The sequence below is a fragment of the Delphinapterus leucas genome, chromosome 10 (genome assembly GCF_059928025.1).
Source record: "Delphinapterus leucas isolate spDelLeu-1000000601 "Yukka" chromosome 10, BTC_Dleu_Yukka2, whole genome shotgun sequence".
Lineage (NCBI taxonomy): Eukaryota > Metazoa > Chordata > Mammalia > Artiodactyla > Monodontidae > Delphinapterus > Delphinapterus leucas.
In genome coordinates this window covers 22,460,440-22,482,852 of record NC_143138.1, presented here as the reverse complement: position 1 = coordinate 22,482,852, position 22,413 = coordinate 22,460,440, and the positions used below count along the sequence as shown (strand labels likewise).

The 22,413-nt window shown below is 49.9% G+C and overlaps 1 protein-coding gene across 4 annotated transcripts in view; it reads left to right on the top strand.

Moving 5' to 3' along the window:
- Positions 1 to 22,413, top strand: part of TRIM26 (tripartite motif containing 26) — a 22,683-nt gene extending 270 nt beyond the window's left edge. Inside the window, exons 2-8 of one of the 4 annotated variants that reach the window (XM_089918495.1) lie at positions 12,231 to 12,786; positions 12,951 to 13,046; positions 14,305 to 14,535; positions 18,827 to 18,849; positions 19,341 to 19,456; positions 19,698 to 19,730; positions 20,249 to 22,413. In XM_089918495.1, coding sequence (XP_089774621.1) covers positions 12,349 to 12,786; positions 12,951 to 13,046; positions 14,305 to 14,535; positions 18,827 to 18,849; positions 19,341 to 19,456; positions 19,698 to 19,730; positions 20,249 to 20,934 — 1,623 coding nt within the window. In that variant the 5' untranslated portion in view covers positions 12,231 to 12,348 and the 3' untranslated portion in view covers positions 20,935 to 22,413. Of the gene's footprint in view, positions 1 to 115; positions 12,787 to 12,950; positions 13,047 to 14,304; positions 14,536 to 18,826; positions 18,850 to 19,340; positions 19,457 to 19,697; positions 19,731 to 20,248 lie in introns of those variants that run through there. The other 3 variants (XM_089918494.1, XM_022562163.3, XM_089918496.1) reach the window with 3 other exon arrangements.

Sequence of the window (22,413 nt, the reverse complement as noted above, 5' to 3'; positions counted from 1 at the left end):
GTCCTCCCTCCCGGCCTAATCCTCCTGCTTGCTTGGGCCACCATTCGCTCCCTCCTCTTGGGTCTTCCTCGCTTTCCCATGTCCAGCTCAGGCACCCATCCATTCTTGTCTCCAGAGCCAGAAGTAAGCGGGGCCCAGATGACGGTCTCGTCGATTGGAGCCGCGTAGAGTGCCAGTCAGGCTCCAGGACCAGAGCCATGGTGTTTTGTTGTTGTTTTTTGTTTTTTAATTGGTCAGAATAAACCGGTTTAGCCACGTATACTTGGAGCTGTGCATTCACTTCCTCCTCCAGCCCATTAGCACATCAGCATTTTCCCTGCTGCTTTTCACCCTGTATGGCCTTAGAAAAGTGTGTAAATTTGCCTTTGTGGAGCTTATGAGAGGCAAACACTTCCAAATTCCCAGTACATTCCAGATTTTGACACCACGCCGCTTTGTGTGCACTTCCAGAGAATGATATTCGTTCGTGCATGCAACAAATATCAGTGTCAGGAACCGTGCCTGGGCTAAAAATCAATCCCTAGAGTTACTCACCCCCCAAGCTTAAAAGAATCAGCTTTTTTAAAAAATAGACTTTATTTTGTATATTCCTCAAACTGCAATTCCGTATTTTTGAAAAAAGACTATTTTTTAGAACAGTTTTAGATTTATAGAAAAATCGTGAAGCTAGTACAGAGTTCCATATACCCCAAACCTTGTCCCCATTTATTTATTAACACCTTATATTAATATGGAACATTTGTTAACAATTAATGAACTTGTATCGATACATTATTATTGGCCTGCATCCATAATGTATTCAGATTTCCTTAGTTTTTACCTAAGTAGTTTTTCTGTTTCATTATCCCACCCAGGTTACCATATTCCAGTTAGCTCTCATTATGCTCCCCGTGGCTGAGGCAGTTTGTCAGACTTTGTTTTTTGTTTTGTTTTTTTTGTGGTACGCGGGCCTCTCACTGCTGTGGCCTCTCCCGTTGCGGAGCACAGGCTCCAGACGTGCAGGCCCAGCGACCATGGCTCACGGGCCCAGCCGCTCCGCGGCATGTGGGATCTTCCCGGACCGTGGCACGAACCCGTGTCCCCTGCATCAGCAGGTGGACTCTCAACCACTGCGCCACCAGGGAAGCCCCTCAGACTTTGTTTTTGATGATCTTGAGAGTTTTGAGGAATACCCCCCATGTGTATTATAGGATGCCCCTCTATTGGAATTTGTCTGTTGTTTTTCTCCTGAGTCTGGGCTTATGGGTTATTGGGAGGAAAACCACAGAGGTAGATTGCCGTTTTCATCACTTCACATCAAGGGAACATGCTTTATAACTTGATGCTGATCTTGATTACCTGGCTGAGAAGTCAGGCTTCTCCACTGTAAAGTTACTCTTCCTCCCCTCCCTGCCCCGAGCCCCACCCCCACCCCCTTCCATACTGTACTCTTTGGAAAGTAGTCAAACTGTGTGCAGCCCTGACCTAAGGAATGGGATTATCTTCTGCCTCCTTAAGGGCAACTCCATACATATATTATCTGGAATTCTTCTGTGTGGGAGATTTGTCTCTTTTGCCTTATTTAATCACTTATTCAATCATTTATTTGTATCAGTATGCACTCATGGATATTTATTTTATACTTAGGGTTATAATTCAGTACTACTTTGTTTTGTTACAACTTTAGCCATTGCGAGTTCTTTTAAGTTGGCTCCTGTGCTCTTTTCTAGCATGTATTTTTATAGAGTTTTTTCCTGTTGAAAACACTTTCACTTATGTGACCTCGATTGAAGTTCAAAACAGCCTGGCGAACTTGACAAGACGTTATTCTTACCTTGTAAAGCAGTAAGGAAACTGAGGCCCAGGGGCAGTAGGTGACTCCTTAGATGTCACTTCCCCCAAAGGGAGTGATAGGCTGGGCTCAGACTGGGGTGACCACTGCAGAAGACACTGCGAGCTGCAGAGGAGAGCCCGTAGTTGGAATTGAGGCTTCTTGGGGTGACTTCAGACTTATACCCCCCAGGATCAGAATAGGAAACGACATGGAGAATGGGAAGAAATTGGTTTTGGAAAACAAAGGCTTAATTTGGCTGGCATCCAGGATGAATTAAAACTTGCCAACTTGGTAAAATGCAGTGACCTTTCCCCCCAAAGTATATGTGCAGAGGGAGGAGATCTGGGTAATGTTTGTGGCCAAGAATGTCTAATCTGAGGGGAGCCCTTGGAGCCTCCTGCTGAAGCGAGATTGCAAAGTGGGAAGGGGAGTGTGGTGAGGGGGAGAATGAAGAAGATATGGGGCTCTGGAATCATGGGATAACATTTAGCCTCACAAACATTTACAGACTTTGTGCCCGATACTGGAGATACGAAAAGATCAGTGAGACATGACCCTTGGGTTCACATCCTGGTTGGAAGAAAGATGGGTAAAAATATCAATTAGGAAGTGGTATGATAGTGCTATAATAGAAATGTAGTATCTGCAGGAGCTTCCCGAGGGAGGGAATTCATTCAGCTCAGAGGCGGGATGGGCACAGGAAGGACCTCACAGATAAGGGAGCATATCTGATTCAGGCTTTCAAGGTTGAACTGGGACTGAGAAGCTCATGTACAAGAGCAAGGGGTGGGGAGAGGGGGCAGTGAAGAAGGGGCTGTCTTTCCAGTTCAGTGTCTCTAGCGTTAGGATTCAAGGCTGGATGGGTAAGTGGGGGGCAGATTATAGGGGGCCTGTGTGCCCTGCTGTGCAGCTTTGACCTCAGGAGCTTTGAAGCAGGAGGGTGACAGGATGAGTTCCATGTGTTAGAGGACCCTGGCAGCACTTTGTACGAGATATGCTACATTTCACCACATCTAAGATGTCATCAATTATTTTATTTCCACATAGAAAAAATATCTTGCCAGCTAAATTATGGCATGCCATTTATCACATTTCAGAGATGCAAACATGTAATGACATGGGTGTCTCAAATTTGATTAAAGTAGTAACTTCCTAGCTGGTGGTTTAGGGCCCTCCTTCCTCTGGGGAATGAATGGTTAGACTGTCTCTCTCTCACTAACCCATAGATTTTGAGTTTACTGACTCCATTTATGATCTTGAAGAAACTAAATTTGATAAACTGTTTTTTCCTGCCGGATAACCAATTGTCAAAACAAACAAAACAATAAAACTGGGATACCTGATCCAAAGATATCATCTATGGTTATTCTGCTTTGGTGGCTCTTGATCACAGCAGTGACTTTATGTTGCGCAGTAAATATTCTGGTATGCTTGCCAAACCTTTATTTCAATTTGTCCTGTGAATTGCCTGGATGTTACCTCCTACCCCTATTACTTCATGGTGATATTGAGACCCAGAAAGGTCAAGAATCTAGCCCTGGACTGCACAGCAGAGTAGCTGAGGCTGGGTGATAATCCGGGTTTTCATCCTAACCCAGGACTCTTGACTTTAGGCTTTGGTTAGAATGACAGCTGGGGTGGAAGAAGATCTGCCTGCTCCTCACTCACAATGGAGCAGGTTGGAGATCTGTTATGTCCTGGCAGGTTATATTCTACCTGTGGGGCCCAGAGAGAACAGAATTGCCACTTAGTATCTACCTTTGCCCAATGCTTTGTCTAGGTGAAGAGGCAGATTTTTCTGCATGAGCTCTTTGTATATTTCAGCCTAGTAACCATCAATAACTTCCTCTGCTGTATCTGGCAGGAATTTGGGGTGGGGATGGGGGAGGGCAGATGATAGACAAGTCCAAGCTGGCTGGGCAGAAAGGGCATTTATTGCCTCCAGTGACAGAAAAGTTCAAGGTTAGGCTAGCTTCAGGCACAGCTCGATACTGGTTTCACCGGATGCCATCAGGACCTGGTTTCTTTCACTTCATCCCTGGGTTGGCTTCATTCTCAAACAGGCTAACCCTCTGGCTAGCCGCTCTAGCAGCTCCAAACCGTTTGACCTCACTTCTTGCAAGTTCTAGGGAAAAAGTTCTCAAGAATCTTTTTTCCCCCGTGACTCAACTAGGTCTCCTTGTGACTGGCTGCAATTGAGTCATGTTCTCAACCCTGAAGCAAGCACTGTGGCCAGGGGGGCTTACGACTCTTTCTCTTGTTCCACCTTTGAGCTGGGGGGAGAGCTCTGCCCCAAGCACATGATCCCCAGAAAGGAACTGGGTAAAGTTAGCAGAGGAAGGAAGAATGGAAGCTGGTGGACCCCTTCCTGCAAAAGATAAACATTTACAGCACTTACTAGTTGGATCAAGGGACAATCTGATCTGCTGCTTTAGGGCTGATTCCCTGGCCTGTTACTGGGCCTTTCTTCATGCTGTTTCTTTTTATTATTTGTTTAAAGCATTAAACATACATACACACAATGGGATTCTATTTCCCGTTCACCAGATTGGCAATTTTTTTTTTTTTTAGAGTGTGAAGCATCTATTACGTATTTAATTTTTTTTTTAATTGAGGTATAATCGACATATAACATTACATTAGTTTCAGGTGTACAACATAATGATTTGATATTTGTATATATTGCAAAATGATCACAACAGTCCTGTTAACATCTGTCACCATGTATAGTTACAAAGTTTTTTCTTCTTGTGTTAAGAGCTTTTAAGATCTACTCTCCTAGCTACTTTCAAATATGCAATTCAGTATTATTACCTATAGTCACCATGGCAGAAATTTAAAAGATGAGAATATCAGGTATTGGTGAGGCTGGAGCAACATGGGCACTCGGAGCCTGCTAGTGGGGACACGCGGTGGTACAACAGTTTGGAAACAGTTTGGCCTGATCTAGGTAAGTTGGGGATGCATCCTGCTTGCCTGGGTGTACTAGGGCATGTGAGCCGAAATGTTCACAGAGCAGTGTTTGTAATTGTCCCAAACTGGAAACAACTCAGGGGCCATAAGAAGTAGACTACATCAGGGGGTTCCCTGGCGGTCCAGTGGTGAGGACTCAGCACTTCCACTGCCGAGGGCCGGAGTTCGATCCCTGGTTGGGGAACTAAGATCCTGCAAGCCGCATGGCGTGGCCAAAAAACAAAATTGGCTACATTAGAAGTAAAATTATACAGTCATAAAGCAATGAAAATGAACAAAATCGGCTCATAATCGTGTGAGTGAACCTCACAGACTTGACGTAGATAGCCTCCCCGCCACCCGCCCCGCCCCCCAAATGCAGTATGATTCCATTCATTTGAAATGCTCAAAACCAGGAAAAATAAACTGTTTTGTTCATGGATGCATACCTAGTGTAAAACGAAAGAAGAGGGAAGGAGCAATTATCGCCATTATAATCACAACCATTTCCCGGGACACAGCTTTTTCTTCTCTCCTGGTTTCTGTACGTTCCTGGAGCCAAACCTTGGATACCATGACTGGGGGTGTGCTGGTGATTGCAGCCCACTGTTCTGCAGGGAATCTGAAGAAATCACTTCTGTCTAGTACTTTCTCATCTTGCTGGAGGGCAAGGACAAGTGGCTGAGATTTCTTGCACTCGTTCAGCGGATACTTAGGAAGCATTTTGTGGGCATCAGACGCTCTGTGCCTGTGCTTTATTCACTTCCTCAGCCAGTTTTCCATGTTTCCTCTGTCAGGCATTGTGCTAGATTCTGGGGATAAGGCGGACACAGTCTCTGTCCAATGCAGTGGGAAAAGCTGGTGTTAAATAAGTAATTATAATAATAAGTAGGGACTCAACGATTGCATAGAAGTATCCAGTGCAGTGTGGAGTGCTGGGGGGCTGTATAAGGGAGAGAGCATGTGGCCTCAGTGTGACAGGTCAGGAAGGAGGAGGTGGCTTTCAGCTGAGACTTCAAGCTGGAAAAGGAGTCTACTAAGAAGGAAAGGAATGGTGTCCTATTCAGAGGGAACACCATTTTCAAAGGGTTCAGGCAGGAAAGAGCATGGTACTTTTGGAGGCTTAGAGAGGGATTTGGTTTGTCTGTGGGGTCGAGTTTGAAGTGGGCAATGGCAGGAAATGAGCCTGGAGACAAGGCCTGGGCCTAGATTATCAGCGGCCTCACAGAGCGTGGGAAGGAGTTTTCACTTTATCCCTGGAGCCTGGGAATTAACCAGGGTGGTTACATGAGCGAACCTGTGTTTTAACGTGGCAGGGTATGTTTGAGGGACGAAAGGAAGGCTGCGGTGCCTGGAACACTAGGCAATGAAGAGAGGAGGCTTAAGTAAATCGGGAAAGCCTTGAGGATTGTATAATCCCCGCAGTTAGCTCTGATTGCAACTTCCAAAGGACCACTCAGTTATGTCACTAGATGTAAGCTCTGGGAGGGTAGGGACTTTCCCATTTTTGTTCTCTGTTGTATCCTCAGTGCCTGGCGCTTAGTAAATACCTATTACCTGTTGAATGAATTTTGACACCCTCCTACTTAAAAGCCTCAGCAGCACTTCAAAGCCTTGTCCCATCCAACTCCCAGTGGCTGCTGCTTCCATGCCCCACGCTGGGCCCTGTGGGGATTTCCACTGTTCAGAGCATGTCGTCTTGGCCTGGCCCTGGGGGTGTGCGTGGCCTGCACTGTGCCTCAGAGCACCAGTGATGCTTGACCTGTGGGGGAAAAGTAACCCACGTGTGACCTCAGCAATGCACCACCCACCAAACTGGCATCCCCTGAGATTGCCTGGTGCCCAGCCCACAGCCAGGCCTGTAAAGATATTGGGAGTCCAGGTGTCGGCAACAGGGGCATGGCCACTCCTTCTAGTGTCCAGATCCATATCACTTGCTTTTTGCCCTGAATTTTGTCCTTTCCTGCTTTGTTTGAGGTGTCTCACAGAAGTTTACTTCTAGGAGAATTTGGTTATTTCAGATTAAGAAATGAGGCTTAATCTGGAGCCCCAAGAGCCCTTGAATGGCCTTCGCACAGGGCACGGAGCCCTAGGCTAAGCACTTTAGGATCACAAGGAAGAAGGGGCTCTTGTCTGGAGCCCCATGCGTGGACTTGAGAAGCAGCCTGGAGACCAGGGTGCAAATCCAGCCCCCTCCATTCACCTCCCTGGGCCTTAGAGTCCACATCTGGGATTCGGTGTCTTCTAGGGTCCCTTGCTGTGGCATGTAGGAGGCCAAGGCAGCAGGAAGGAGGGACGAAGGTGTGGGACATCAAAAGCCATGGGAAGTTGAGGGAAGGTTTAGAACCTGCTAGGGTAGAAGTTGGCAACTGTTAAGAAACAGGGGTCTTGAGTTAGATCCTCTCCCTCTGGGGTGGGTGAGGAGTGTAAGTACCTGTCCCTTACAAGGTGTGGGCATTCGCGGCAATGCTTCCCTCAGCTAGTTTTTTTTTTAACCTGAACCAAACTGTTTGTTAAAATTACACATAATACATCATAATCAAGTAGGGTTTATTCCTAAATAAAGATGACTTATAAGAAAATATTTTAACACAATTCATCACATTAATGAATTAAAGAAAAGAAAACACGTGACTATATAAAGAAGAAAAAATCATGTATCAAGTTATATATATATATATACACGTATGTATAATATATATATAGAATTCTCTAAATAGTAGGAATAGAAGTTTCTTTTCATAACTTGATAAAGTCTACCTACCAGAATTCTAACCATGAAAAGAGAAACCTCAGCTAGTTTGTACAACTCACAGTGGTTCTTGCAGCCAACACTTGTGCATGGCATCTACATCCTGAAATGTGTGCCAGAAATTATGTGGTGTCACCTCAGCCAGTCTGTTGACATGTGTAGAGTAGGTATTTAGGAGATGCGGAGAGCTGTAGGGGACAGGTGGATGGTGGGGCAAGGGGGAATCAAAAAGGTCGGGAGTGTCTCCAGTTCTGCCTGGTTCTGTGGAATTGAAACCAGCTTCTGGTTTATTGAAAGGACCGAAGACCTGTCCACCCCAGAGCAGGGGTGAGTGGCTTCTGGTAGAAGGTAATCCATGAAACGACTTGCTCAGGTTTCAGAATTCTCATTTGGGTAAAGGACGTAGGGTGGACCATGTCGTTGTGAAGACTTTCTGGCTCTGGCTTTCTATGGTTTCTGTCCACCCGAGAGCCAGGAATGGAGAGGAGTGTGGTAGTTTTACCCCTTATTGTGAAAACCTGTCGAGATCATCAGAATGTGCTAAAGGCACAAATGATAGAAAAGGCAGAATCACAGGGGAGCATGGTAAGTTGGGGAGGGGTTTTGGAGAGGGTCAGTCTTGCGTTGGCTCGAAAGGGTTGGCTGTGCGGTGTGAGCCCAGGTCCGCCCGCGTCTCATACAGGAGCCATGCTTCCTGTCGAATCTAAGGCAAGGGTGCTTTCGCTCAGCGTCAGCAGTAATACATGCCCCTTTACTTTTGTCAGCACTCTCCAGTTTACAAAGCCCTTCCATTGAGATGACCTCATCCGAGCTTCCCGACAAAGGAGCTGGTATTAGGCCCTGTTTTACAGTTTGCCTGGGCAGAGAAGAGAGTGTAATGGATTGGGCTGAGGCATCAGCACCAGACACTGCTTCCTAGCCATGTGCTCTTGGGCAAGTTGCTTCCCTCCCTGAGCCTCAGTTTCCTCAGAAAAGTATCCTGAGCATTAAATAACATAAGATGTGTAAATGGCCAGTAAGGTGGGTCCTACAGAAATGCTGTCACCAAGAAGTTGTTAGTCGCTGGGCTATTGGGTTAGAGCCCTGACTTGAACCTGGTTTCAACCCACAGATTTACACCTCGAGTCTTATACATAAGTCAGCAATGCCAGAGTAAGCCATCTTCAATATTTGTTATATATTCAGGATGGAGCCTATATAACCAAGCAATGGGATTGAACATAGAACTGTACTGTGTTTCATTTGTTAGTTTCAGCAGCCTCTCAAACAAATGCATATGCAATTAACATTGCCTTCCTTCCTCTGAATCCATTCATTTGTTCAGCACCTATGTATTGAGCTTCTACAAGTGTTGGGCACGATCATCTCTCTATTAGAGATTTTCTGACTTTTTATTTTGTTTTGTTGAACCATTTAAAAGTAAGTTGTAGTCATACAGTCCTAAATACTGCAGCATGTGTTGCCTGAAAATATGTACATACATGCATAACTTCAATAAATGCTATTAAAAAATCAATAATAATTTCTTAATATGATGCAATACCTAGTCTTTTGTCAAATTTCCTCTAATTGTCCCCAAACTGTTTTTAATAGCTTTTTTTTAAAAAACCAGGATCCAATCAAAGTATTTGCGTTTGATTGTTATTTCTCTTTAGTCTTTTTAACTCAAGAACAACCCTGTTTTATTTTTCATGACTGACTTTTTAAAAGTCCAGGCCAGTTGTCTTGTGGAATGTCTCCTCTTCTGGATTTATCTGTCTCCTGATGATGGGCTTTAACTCATTCTTCTAACCCTCATATTTTCTATAAACTGGAAGGTAGGTTGAAAGAGGTGATTGGATTCATTCACATCAAACTTTTTTTTATTTTTTATTTTTGGCTGCGTTGGGTCTTCGTTGCTACACATGGGCTTTCTCTAGTTGCAGTGAGCAGGGGCTACTGTTCATTGCAGTGCGCGGGCTTCTCATTGTGGCGGCTTCTCGTTGCAGAGCACGGGCTCTAGGCATCAGTAGTTGTGGCACGTGGGCTCAGTAGTTGCAGTGCGCAGGCTCTGGGGTGCACAGGCTTCAGTAGTTGTGGCGCACGGGCTCAGTAGTTGTGGCGCATGGGCTTAGTTGCTCCTCGGCATGTGGGATCTTCCCGGACCAGGGATCGAACCTGTGTCCCCTGCACTGGCAGGCAGATTCTTAACCACTGCGCCACCGGGGAAGTCCCACCTCAAACATTTTTGGCACGACTACTTCAAAGGTGACATTGTGCAATTCATATGGCGCCACATTGGGAACCATATGCCAGAAACACCTGTCCCTCTATTAGCGATGCTGGATTTGGTCACTGACTAAGGCCATCACCAGATCTCTCCCTTATCAAGGTACATTAGGGAGTAACCCACTGGGCAGTACTTAGCACCATGGGACTGTCCTGTCCCCTAGTACCTCATGGTTTTAGTATCTGATGATGAGCCTTGTCTTATACAATGGAGCTTGCAAGATGGTGTTTTTCTAGTTCTATCATCCCTCCTACACTTACTTACCAGCATTCTTCTGTAATCCCTGGACAGGTTTTTCATCTAGTACATTAGTAACCTTTTTCATACAGTGTTGGGGGTTTAAAGATCTGTGGAAGTCGAGCATGTAGCCTGGGTTAAGAACTCCTGCTCCAAGTGATGAGGGCGCCTGATTGTGTCAGGTTTTGTGTGGATGGGGAGCTGTAGCTGAGCTCTTCATAGTCCTTTTATTCATCTGGTCATTTGCAACAGAATTAAATTCCCAGCCCCAAAGATAAACACATGCCATAAGCCTACAACAATAAAAGAAACAAATAACCTTAGCCTTTGAACTTCCAAGCCCCTCAGCAAAGTGAGTTGGTGAAGGGCTCCAGCACCCATAGGAATCACCAGTACCAGGACCCTTTCCTGTGTTACACCTCCAAGTGGCTGGGTCAGGCTCGCTTCCTCAACAGACAAACCAGGGAGTTGACCAGGCAATTCCTAGGATTTTTACTACCCTTATTAACATTCTAAAAACTTTATTACCTTCATTTACCAGTTAAATTCCTTGATTCTTTCGTTTAAGCTTTGTAGGTACAGGTCTTTTCCACACTCTTAAAGTCACACATCTCTAAATCCATTGGAGCTTCCAGTTGGAGTTCATTGTCAGCAGAAAGATAATCCCTTACATTTGTACAGTACTTTCACTTTATAAAGCACTTCTTATATATTGCTGCATTAGATCCTCAAGAAGTAGACTTTGTATTCCTGTGTCGTTTTCTCTTTGGGGTTTATTTCTAGCTCATTCATGTCACTACAGTGAAAGACCTTGAAGGCCACTGAACTCTGCTGTAATGGACTTTCACGTACATAGCCAGTAATCGGATTGACTTGCCTGCGGTTCCAAGGGCTTCATTCCAGCCTCGCAGTTACCTGCGTGCCCTGTCTGCTGGCTGTCTTCCCAGCGACTGCTTATTGCCTCCCGTGGGTCCTTCTGTGGGTCTGCGGCAGAGCAGGTTCCCCAGTTTGCCCCACGAGTCTCTCGTTTGCTTTAACTCTGGAGCTCGTGTGTCACTATGGCGGTTCATCCTCACTTTAAATTTCCACTCTTGCTGTACTTGTGCTTTGAACACTCGCTGGATTTGGGAACCGCGGGTTCTGGGTTCTCTCCTAGATTCCCCCTCTATACCGCACTTATGCTTAGTATTTTCAACATAATTCTTTTACTCAACCCACTTAGAAACCCTTGAAGGTAAGTATCACTCTCCCCATTTTACGGATGGATAAACTGAGGCTCAGAGTACTTAAATGAGTTCTCTCTTGTCACACAGTGTCAGGGGCGGGAGGAAGCTGTTGGGTTAAGTGTGCTAAGGCTCCTGACCTCAGACAGGAAGTGGGCCAGGGCTGCAGAGGTAAACAGGACTAAAGTCCTCTCTGTGCTCAGCTTCTGTGCTCCCTCTTCCGGCCAAGCCCTCATCAGCACATCACGGTTGCAAGCCACGTGAGGCTTCCTCCCACGTTGGCCTCAGCCGCCCTTGTTAGCAGTAGAGCAGCCAGGCCAGCTGCACAGGGGGGCACAGCTGAGAACGAGTCCGGTGCGGTCAGGCCGTGCTCTGCCGGCAGGCTGAGTCTGGGTACAGACCTGCTTTCTGGGGGAAGCGAACCAAGCCAAAACTTCAGCACAGCCCAAGGAAACATCTGTAAAGGAGGACACCAGAACTCAGACTCTTGAGGCTTCTTGAGTCTTGGTAAAGAACCTTATAAGGTGCGCTTAGTCCTTGGCACCTGAGATCTACAGGGAAGACAAAGGAGTCTCTTGACTCTGTCAGGGCCCCCCATGAACAGCTGTGCAGCCCATGCACTGCAGAAGTGAGGCAGCACTGTGCACATAATAGACATTGTAGGTTTGTACGTTATGACAGTTTTTCAGCAGGTAGTTATCTGGTGCCTTGTTCTATCATAATTGGTATATTAGAGCCGTTTCCCAACAGATGGAAGGAAAGGGTCTTGAGGTAGGAGTGCTTTCCCAGCAGCGTGGCATGGGCTGGTGGCAGCTCTGCTCTCCCTTCTACCAAGCTACCCTCTCTGGGCCTCAGTTTCCTCATCTATAAAATGAGGGCGTTGGACTTGAGGATCGGTAAGGTCCTTTCGCTCTGATTCTGTGTGAGCCTCGTAGGAGCTGCTAAGTATCTATTGATTGACTGATCGATCGCTGGGGCTGGCAGCTTTGTGCAAGGCTGCCATTTCTGCCCCTCTGCTGTGCCTGCTCTTGACTCCGTGTCTGGTCTCCAAGGAGGAGAAGTCCCCACCAGTGAACAGGGACCCCTCTGAGCTCAGGACACCATGGCTGCGTTGGCACCACTGCGGAGCCTGGAAGAGGAGGTGACCTGCTCCATCTGCCTCGATTACCTGCGGGACCCGGTGACCATTGACTGTGGCCACGTCTTCTGCCGCAGCTGTACCACTGACGTCCGCCCCGCATCAGGGGGCCGCCCTGTCTGCCCCCTGTGTAAGAAGCCTTTTAAGAAGGAGAATATCAGGCCAGTGTGGCAGCTGGCCAGCCTGGTGGAGAACATCGAGCGGCTGAAGGTGGACAAGGGCCGGCAGCCAGGGGAAGCGGCCCGGGAGCAGCAGGACACGAGGCTGTGCGAGCGGCACCACGAGAAGCTGCACTACTACTGCGAGGACGATGGCAAGCTGCTGTGTGTCATGTGCCGGGAGTCCCGGGAGCACAGGCCCCACTCGGCCGTCCTCGTGGAGAAGGCAGCCCAGCCCCACAGGGTAAGCCCTCCTCACCCCCGCAGGGAGGGATGCTCTGCTTGGCACCCACCCGGAGGCGAGGCCTGGCGCAGACCCCTCAGAAGGCTTCTCGCTGGCCGAGGACTCAGCCCGAGTCCACCCTCCTGCCTCAGCCCAGAGCATCCCCACTGCTTGTCTTTCTACAGGAAAAAATCCTGAACCACCTGAGTACCCTAAGGAGAGACAGAGACAAAATTCAGGGCTTTCAGGCCAAGGGAGAAGCTGATATCCTGGCTGTGCTGGTAAGTGAGGCTGTTGAGGGAAAGCTCTGAGGCAGGCAGCTGGCTCCCTGGGAGAGGGAGCCCCGACTGGACTGACGGCCGGGAAGCCTGGGCTTTAGCCCAGGCCCTGCTGGTCTGAGCTCTATGGCTCTGGCCTGCTTCCTCGTCTCACAAGTGACTGGGGTGCCTGGATGTCAGCTAAGGTCCTTCTCGTTCTGTGACTCACCGCAGCTGCAGGGCGTGTCTGCTCAGCAGAGCCAGAGTGTAGGGAACTGAGGAAGGCCTGGCTTCGTTCTTCCTTTCAAAGAGGGAGAAAGACATGGTTCCTGAGAGTGAGGGGAGCAGGGGGTTTGGAAGGAGGGAGCTGGCTCCAGGACGAGAAGTGAGAGGGGTGGGCTAGGCAAGGCCCGACCAGCTCTGAAGACGCTGTGTCTAGCGAATCCTGCGCCTGTGGTTGCCAGTAGTTTGGAAACAGGCAGCGCGTTGTGTGCTTGATGAGAGATGGGATCAGAGGGAGAAAACTGATAAGAGGTTCCAGTTTTCTGGGGGAACGTCTGTTCGGGAAGTGGGCATTGGAGGGTGGAGGGATGCTGGGGCCAGTCCCGGTGGTGAGCAGTTAGGCCCTGGGAGAGGGACAGAGTGAAGCAGGAGACGGCCCAATCCAAGGAGTGCCTCCAGGTGCTCAGTGTGCGAGGATGCTGACCAGATCCCAGCCTGGACTCGGCAGGGAGACTTGGGGGCAAGAAAGGACATGGTCCCTGAGCATAGACGTTCCACAGTTTCACTGAGGGAAGAGGATATAGTCCTACATGGCAGGGATGGGGTACACGCAGATATTTTACACATAATGGGGAAGATGCTGAAGAGAGGATTGGTCAGGCTTGGATAAAATTAATCAAGGAAAACTTCCTGGAAGAGGCAGCACACGGTGATTGGTGTCCAGGAGGGGAAAATGTGTTTGCTCATAATGTTCCTCAAAGGGCCCCAGAACATACTGGTTTACCTAGAACAGATAATGGCAGGCAGTCAGGGTTCCAATCCCATGGTGTCTGAGGGAACTGACCTGACTGACTTACCGTGTCTTCTTTGAGGAAAGGAGGTTGCCACAGGAGAGCTCTAAAGCCCCTTCCAGCCCAAACACTGTAGAATTCATGAATGGGGTCAGCGAGGGGCACGAGAGGCAAAGAGCCAGCCTGTGCACCCCTACACCAGATCCTGGAGGGATCTTCTACCCCGGGGCAGAGGTGTCACCCCCTTCTCCCCCTTCCCACCCCTGCAGAAGAAGCTCCAGGACCAGAGGCAGTGCATCGTGGCTGAGTTTGAGCAGGGCCACCAGTTCCTGAGGGAGCGGGAACAGCGCCTGCTGGACCAGCTGGCGAAGCTGGAGCAGGAGCTCACAGAGGGCAGGGAGAAGTACAAGACCAGGGGCGTCGGGGAGCTTGCCCGGCTGGCGCTGGTCATCTCCGAGCTGGAGGGAAAGGCACAGCAGCCGGCTGCAGAGCTCATGCAGGTGAGAGACCTCCCTGGGGCAGGGAGCCGGGAGACCAGGACAGCAGGTCTTGGCCCTGCCACTCACTTACAGGACCTTTGGAGAGTCACTTCTTCTCGGGGCCTCAGTTTTCTGATCTAAAGCATGGAGATGATAATCTTTATCCCCACCACTTATTGCAGTGATTGCATGAGCATAAAATAACTGGCATGTTGTCACTTCAAAAAGTAAATTTTCTACATGAAAGAGTTTAAAATTTTGAAAAGTGTTGTAGAAATGGAAGAGAAAGTTATTAGTATTTTCGTTACTGTCCTCCATGCTCATCACTACCGTCATGAGCCTGTCTTCTAACAAGTCATTGGCAGACACTGGTCCAGGGGAAGCTGTTTATGGTTCTGGAGATGAAGAAGCCTGTGGGATCAGGGGTCACTGAGGGAGGGCTGAGCGCGGGTTCTGTCAAGAACCCAGAGGGTCTGGAGGAGATGGGTAGCTGGGGAAGGGAGACTTCTCGAAGGCAGAGGTTTTCTCTGGGACTGTGGAATCAGCCTCAGAGAATAAGGTGGAGAGCAGGCAGGGGGCCTCTGGAACACCTCCCAGAAGAGGCAGCTTTGGCCCCGAGAAAGGGAGGGTCATGGATTGGAGAAAAGGCTGCCACATTGAAATGACACCACAGCTCCTTCCACCCCAAGCCTCTCAGAGGAGTCACACTGCCTTAAACAGGGCTCAGCGGCCTTTGGAGGCAGCATGCTCGATCTTTCTGCCCTTGCAGGCCAGGAGAAGGCCTGTGTGATGAGCTCCTCCACTTGCATGGTGGGGCTGCTGGCCGGCAGTGGAACCGCCCAGGACCTTCTCTAGGGAAGTGCTGTCCCTGGCCAGTGGCAGGGCGAGTCAGAGGTGGGATGCTGGGGAGAGATGGCGAGTCCGCCGGGTACACGGGCCGGCACAGGTAGCCTCTGCCTGCCTCTCCATCATTGCGGATTCCGACTCATGCCTCGGGACTGGCGGGGACTTAGAACTCTTCTGGTCGAGCCCCCGCTGATGAAGTCCCTGACGACCAGAGAGAGGAAGAGTTTGTCCCAGGCCGTGGGGCAGGTCAGGAATCACGTCAGAGCTCCAGCTCGGGTGTCCTGACTCACAGGCCTCCGGCCTCTTGCTCTTCTTTTCTCTCACTTTGTCCAGAATGTCTCTCTGGTTCCTTCCTTTCCTCCAGAAGTCATTCTGTTCCCTAGAATTTCTCTCTCAGACTCTGACTGGGTCACTTGCTGCCTCTCCACCCCCTCCCCCCTCTCCAGGAGCGCGCATCCTTCCTTTCCCCACAGCCGCTGCCACCATGTGGATGTGTACTTGCTGTGGAACAGAGCGGGGACATAGCTGGGGTACTGGGGGGGGCTGAGATCCAGCCGTGTCTGCCTGGAGGGGAGCCTCTCCGCGGTCTGCCCAGAAGAGCTTTGTGGGCCAGCAGAGGCCCAGCCTTCAGTGCCTCTGAGACCACTCAGATTGAAGACATCCCTGGGGCCAGGTGGGAGGAGGGAAAGGAGAGAAGGTGGGTGTCTGCTGAAAGTCAGTAAAGGAAATGTTGGTGCTGGTGGGTTTTGTCTGTGTGTTTTGTTTGGGTTTGCTTTTGCCGCAAGGGAACTGGACCGCTCACTCCTGAACTGTCATTAGTATTTTGCCAGAGATTAATTGATTGTCAATGGAGAGTAAAGATGAGGCCCTACTAAGATAGGGGCCCTGATCTAAAAGTCTGGTAGAGAAATACAGGTGAGAGAGAGAAGCAACAGGACGAGAGATAAAAACAGGGAATTCCCTGGTGGTCCAGTGGTTGGGACTTGGCGCTCTCACTGCCTAGGGCCCGGGTTCGATCCCTGGTTGGGGAACTAAAAATCCCACAAGACATGCGGTGCGGAAAAAAAAAAAAAAGACACAGAGAAACAGAGGCCTTTTGACAAAGGCGATAGAAAAGGGAAGATCTCTGAACTGGGACTATCAGGAAGACAATAAAGGGAACTAGGGGATAGGAGAGCCTCTCTGGAGGGAATTATGAAGCCCCCCTGGTTCAGCCCTGGGCAGGCCTTGCAGGGTCTGGTGGCAGGTCGTACCTCTGCCTGTTCCACTGTCGGTCGCCATCCACACCCATGAAGAACCTTAGGGTTCTTAATACCCAGCATTGCTGTGATTCCTGCCCCAGCCTCTGCTCTGACTGCCTCTTTCACCACAGCCCCAGGAGTCTGGGGGGTGAGAGACCCTCCAGGAGCCTTGGGCAGGTTGCGTCCCTCTGGAGGCCCAGTGTGTGGGGCTGCAGGTTGCCTTGGTACTCCCCAGTCTCCCATTCTGCGTCCTTTGAGAGAAGGGTTCCTGCACTGGTGCTCCGGGTCTCACCCTCTCTGGGCCACTCACAACCTTCAGCCCTTAGATGGGCCTCATTCTGTCTCTGTTCTAGCAGCTCCTGTGTCACAGAATATGCCCTCTTGGCTCCCTAACCGCACCCACCTACTGCCCATTTATTTGCCTTTTTATGTCACGTATCCCAGCAGAGCTGTTGGCATACACTGTCTCAAGATTTGTTCCCCCTTTCTCTGAAGATGGCTTGGACTTACTTGTTTCGAGGGACAGAGTAGAAGGATTTGCCAGCAACTCACAACCAGTCTCTGGTCAGTTGCTTCATGGTGGGGGCGAGGTGTAGCTCTGACCTCTTGGATGGCCTCCCCTCGAGCAAAACCCCAAGTTGTTCCTGAGACTTGCTGAAACAGTCCGCAGCAGCCACAGTTTGGCGACTCCATTTGTTTCCCAAATCCCACTCTCTCAAAGAGGTCACTCTGCCCCCACCCTTACCCAGTCTCCCTCCACACTACTGTCTTCTTCCTATAGCACCCATCACTTAATAGCATCATATAATAGATTTGTTATGTTGATTCTTTGCTCTCTGCTTCCCGCTGCGAGGGATTTGTGTGTGTGCCTCTCTCTCTCTCTCTTTTTTTTTTTTCCTGCTCTATCTCAGGCTTCTAGAGTGGTGTCTGACACATAAGAAGCACTTAAAATTTGTGGGATGAGTAAAAGGAAGGCAAAAATTACTATAGAGTATTATGGAGGATTTAGACTTATAAAAGGGAAATAACCAGTATCTCGCAAGAACCTCCTCCCCATTCTACCCCCTCCTATCACTCAGATAGCACCATCCTCCCTCCTGTGCAAGCCGTGGCCTGTCCTTGATTATCTTTCACCAGTATGCCCAGTCTGTCTCAAACATACCTAGAATGTGCTGCTTCCCTGGCTCCACTGTACTGCCCTAGTCAGGGCATCATTATCTCTTGCCAGGTCCATAAACAGCCTCCAGACTGCCCCCTGATGTTGGCGTTGCCTCTCTTAATCCATTCTGTACAGGATGCCCAAGTGATTGATCACTTGGGATTTTGGCTAGCGACTATATCAAACAAGTTATTTCCCTCCCAGAAACAGTTCAGACATGAGGGGTCTAGAGCTGTCAGGGCAGCTGTCCATGAGGTCATCCAGAAAGCTGGTTACTTCCATCTGGTTGTTTCACTCACCTCAAGGGACGTTGTCCTCAGCTGTTTTGTCAAAGTTGGGCTCACCATCATATCCAAAACTGAGCCAAGGAAAAAGAGGAAGTAGAATGGAATTTCTTTTTTTAAAGTATGTGACCCCAAAATTATAGTCATTGCTTCCTTTCGCATCCCATTGGCTGGAGCTTAGTCACATGACCAAACCTGGTTACAAGGGGATCTGGGAAGTGTAGTTTTCTGTTGGGTGGCCCTCTGCCCAGCTATTACTCCACAGGTTCTATTACTAAAAGGAAGAAGGGGAGAATAGATCCTGGAGGATACTTAGCAGTCTCAGCCACTTGAAAAGCAGATCACATACATCACTCCCCTACTTGAAACTCTTTGGTGGCTTTCTACTGAACATAGAACAAAATTTGAACTCCTTGCTATATACCTGTCCAGCCCTGCATGATGTGGCCCCTGCCCCCTTTGCCAAGCCCTTTCCCACCTTGCTTTCCTCCCATTCTTCGCCTGGCCAGTACTGAGTTCTTCAAATCTCAGCACAAGTGTCATCCTCTCAGAGAAGCTGGCCTGTCATCCCCTTCTACCGCCCCCTCCATTTGCTCTGTCATTGTGATTATTTTGTTTGTTTTCTTTTTGTTTTATCCATTGCTGCCACTAGAATGTCATTTCCATAAGGAAGAACCGCATTTGTTTTGTTCACTGATGTGTCCCGGTCTCTAATAGTGTTGGTACATATGAATGAAGTCTTCTTTGATTCACATTGACTCTTGTACTTTCTTCCCTTCCAGGACACCAGAGACTTCTTAAACAGGTAAAAGAGTTTCCTTTCCATGGTGCACCTCATTCCCCTGTGCCTTTGTCCCCTCCCCTGTTCCTTGACCATGATCCATCTGAATTAATGGCTGTGTGATATGAGGCCAAAGGTTCCCGCATCGCATGGTTCATCCTGATAACCTTCTCTCCTGGGAAGCAAGAACACGTCCTTGAGAACTGGTGAAGACTTGCTCTGCACCGGAGCAAGTTCTCTGTATAATCCCCACTCCGGTGTCCACTATCCTTGTCTGAGACGGGACAGGATGGTGTGAGAACACATGTTGGTAGACAAAAGGGATCTGAATGTTGAGTCTGCTGGTGGTTGTAAGTCTTGGCTCAGCCTTGGGCAGTTCACTTAGTACCTCTGAGGCCCTGTTTTTCCATTACCTGGGGATAATCATACCTTTCCCTCCCTCTTCATAAATTGTCATGAGGATTGAGAGAAATGTAGGAAGAGCTAAGTAGCAGGTTTGTCTGTCATCTTCTCAGGTATCCACGGAAGAAGTTCTGGATTGGGAAACCCATTGCTCGTGTGGTTAAAAAAAGGACAGGAGAATTCTCAGATAGACTTCTGTCTCTGCAGCGGGGCCTGAGAGAATTCCAAGGTAGGGGTTGGGGAGGGCCTTGAGGTGGGAGTCAGGAGCTGGGGTGCTGCTTTGAGAAGAGGGTACCTGGCTCCTTCGTTTCGGATTCTCTGACCTCATTCCTCTGAGGTCTCCTGGTTGTTTTTCCCTTCTTGGGATCTCAGGGATGGAGCCTTGTCACGAAATTAATACTGTCCAAGTGAGAAACAGGTTCATAGGTTTGCTGGGCTTGAGGGTCATTGCTGTCCTTTTTTCTCCCCAGGGAAGCTGCTGAGAGACTTAGAATATAAGACAGGTGAGTATCCAAAGGGTTGTTCCTAGATTTGCCTCAAATAAAGAATACTCTCCCCACAGAATCCTTCTGCCCCCAGGTAGCCCGTTCTCTTGTACAGCAGGGAGAGTTTCCCAGCTGCACTTCTGAAGTCCCCACCTTGCATTTTCTGACTATTCTGCTACCCTTCGTCTGCAGTAGAGCCCTCCACTGGAGCCTCTGACGCTTCCTGCCCATGTTTGGTCATTCTGTCCTCAGAGGTCCTGCCGCCAGTCTTTTTCCCTGTGACTGAGTTCCTTCTCATCTGCCCTGTCATGTGGCTCCTGTATTCGGAGCAAACTCTCTGCCCCAGGCCCCGCTGCTGTACTGCCTCTGGCCCTGCAGTCAGGCCGCGCATCACATACCCCTGAGGGGCTTGTTCCCGCTGCCACAGGTGTGGAGCGCACCCCTTGGATTGTGCGGTGTGGCAGCCCTGCTGTGGGACTGGGGGGTCCCCTCCTGGTCCGCTGGCGACACCGATACTTCTTCCTTTGTCCCCGCAGTGAGTGTCACCCTAGATCCCCAGTCGGCCAGTGGGTACCTGCAGCTGTCGGAGGACTGGAAGTGCGTGACCTACAGCGGCCTGTACCAGAGAGCATACCTGCATCCCCAGCAGTTTGACTGTGAGCCGGGGGTGCTGGGCAGTAAGGGCTTCACCTGGGGCAAGGTGTACTGGGAGGTGGAGGTGGAGAGGGAGGGCTGGTCCGAGGATGAAGAGGAGGGGGACGAGGAGGAAGAGGGGGAAGAGGAGGAGGAGGAAGAGGAGGCCGGCTACCGGGACGGATATGATGACTGGGAAACGGATGAGGACGAGGAATCGCTGGGGGATGAAGAGGAAGAAGAGGAGGCGGCGGAGGAGGAGGAAGTTCTGGAAAGCTGCATGGTGGGGGTGGCCAGAGACTCGGTGAAGAGGAAAGGCGACCTCTCCCTGCGGCCGGAGGACGGCGTGTGGGCGCTGCGCCTCTCGTCCGCGGGCATCTGGGCCAACACCAGCCCCGAGGCCGAGCTCTTCCCAGCACTGCGGCCCCGGAGGGTGGGCATCGCCCTGGATTACGAAGGGGGCACCGTGACTTTCACCAACGCGGAGTCGCAAGAACTCATCTACACCTTCACTGCCACCTTCACCCGGCGCCTGCTCCCCTTCCTGTGGCTCAAGTGGCCAGGAACACGCCTCCTGCTGAGACCCTGAGCCCCACACCCACCGATGCTTCACTGCTCTGGGATTCCTGGGCTCTGTGATGGGAGGGGAGGGGCCTGGCTGGAGTACCTGGAGCAGGCAAGGGGAGGGACCCCGTGTCGCTGCCGCTCCCTCCTTGTGGCTGTGGCCCCCTTGGGACCTCACTCAGTGCTGTTCCATCCATCCTGCTCTCGGGCTCCTCTCCCGCCCCCTGGGGTTCCCGTGCTGACTTCTGACCCTGAAGTCCACAGGGCTTCTCCTTCCCTCCTGCCCACTGCCTTTGACCCAGCTCTGCCCTCCTTGTTGAGTAAGCGGCGAGGCAGCACTTTCTTGCCCTGTGTGGCATCCCATGCCAGCTGCTCTTGGGAGAGACCAGTTGACTATTGCACCCAAGGCCATTTTACTGCCTTCCAATCCCATGGCTTCTCCTTTGCCCAAATCCACTCTGCTGCCTACCTCCCCTGGCACTTTAAACACGCCTACTGCCACCCCAACGCAGAGTTAAACATACATGAAAATGTTGGAAATGAACTGAATGAAAATCCACTGAGGCTTCCCAGGCCGTTTAAGCCGCCTGGAGTGCGAGTGGAAAGCATCTCTTCACAAGGTCCAGAGCGGAGTCCATGCTTCTCTGAGACCAGGGCTGTGCATGTGAGGTTTCCATTGCCAGGAGGTGGGACTCCCTGAAGCCATCTGTGGTCTGAGGGGAAGGATCTAGATAGATGTGGCTTTAGGGTAACAGTTGTGATTGGTGATCAATGAATTATCTCTGGGTTGGTCCTCTCAAGGAGAGTTTTTAAAAGAATCCCAGATACCCTCCTCTTGGTCAGTTCATATGAAAGCACCAGGGCAAATATCCAGCCAAGCAAAAACTCCCCTGCCTTGGAAGCCCTGATCAGTTTTTGCAGCAGGGTATGTATGAAACTTGTGTCACTGGCTCTACTCAACATCCAGCTTCTATTTTCCTAGGAGAGGGGCTGGGGAGGGCAAGACAGGGCTGTGCCGGGAGAGGAGAGGAGGGCAGCAGGGGTCCCCAGCAAGCCACCAGGTCTTCATATCAAGAGAGGGATCAAAGCGTATCCTCATCGCCCACGGGCCCAACCCAAGTCCCAGCCTCTGTTCAGGCTCCGCTAGTGCCCACAGTTGAGCACAAGCTCCTGCTGCAGCTAGATTACCTCGCAGCCTTTGTCCTTGCCCATTCCAGGCACTCTGCCAGTCCCCCCGCTTAGCCAGTTTTAACTCCTCCCCTGCTCTAAGAGACTCTTCCCAGCCGCTGTGGATCTTGGGCGTCTCTTAGCCACTACATTATCTGTAGTTGTACTCTTTGTATATATCACATGCTGCCTGAGTCACATGTACATCTGATTTCTGCCTCTAGTTTTGTAAGCTCCTTGAGGGCGGACACTCTATCTTATACTTCTCTTGTATTCTCCATGGCACCTAGTGCAGTGCTGGGCACAGAGTAGGTGCTCAATAAAAACTTGGTGAATG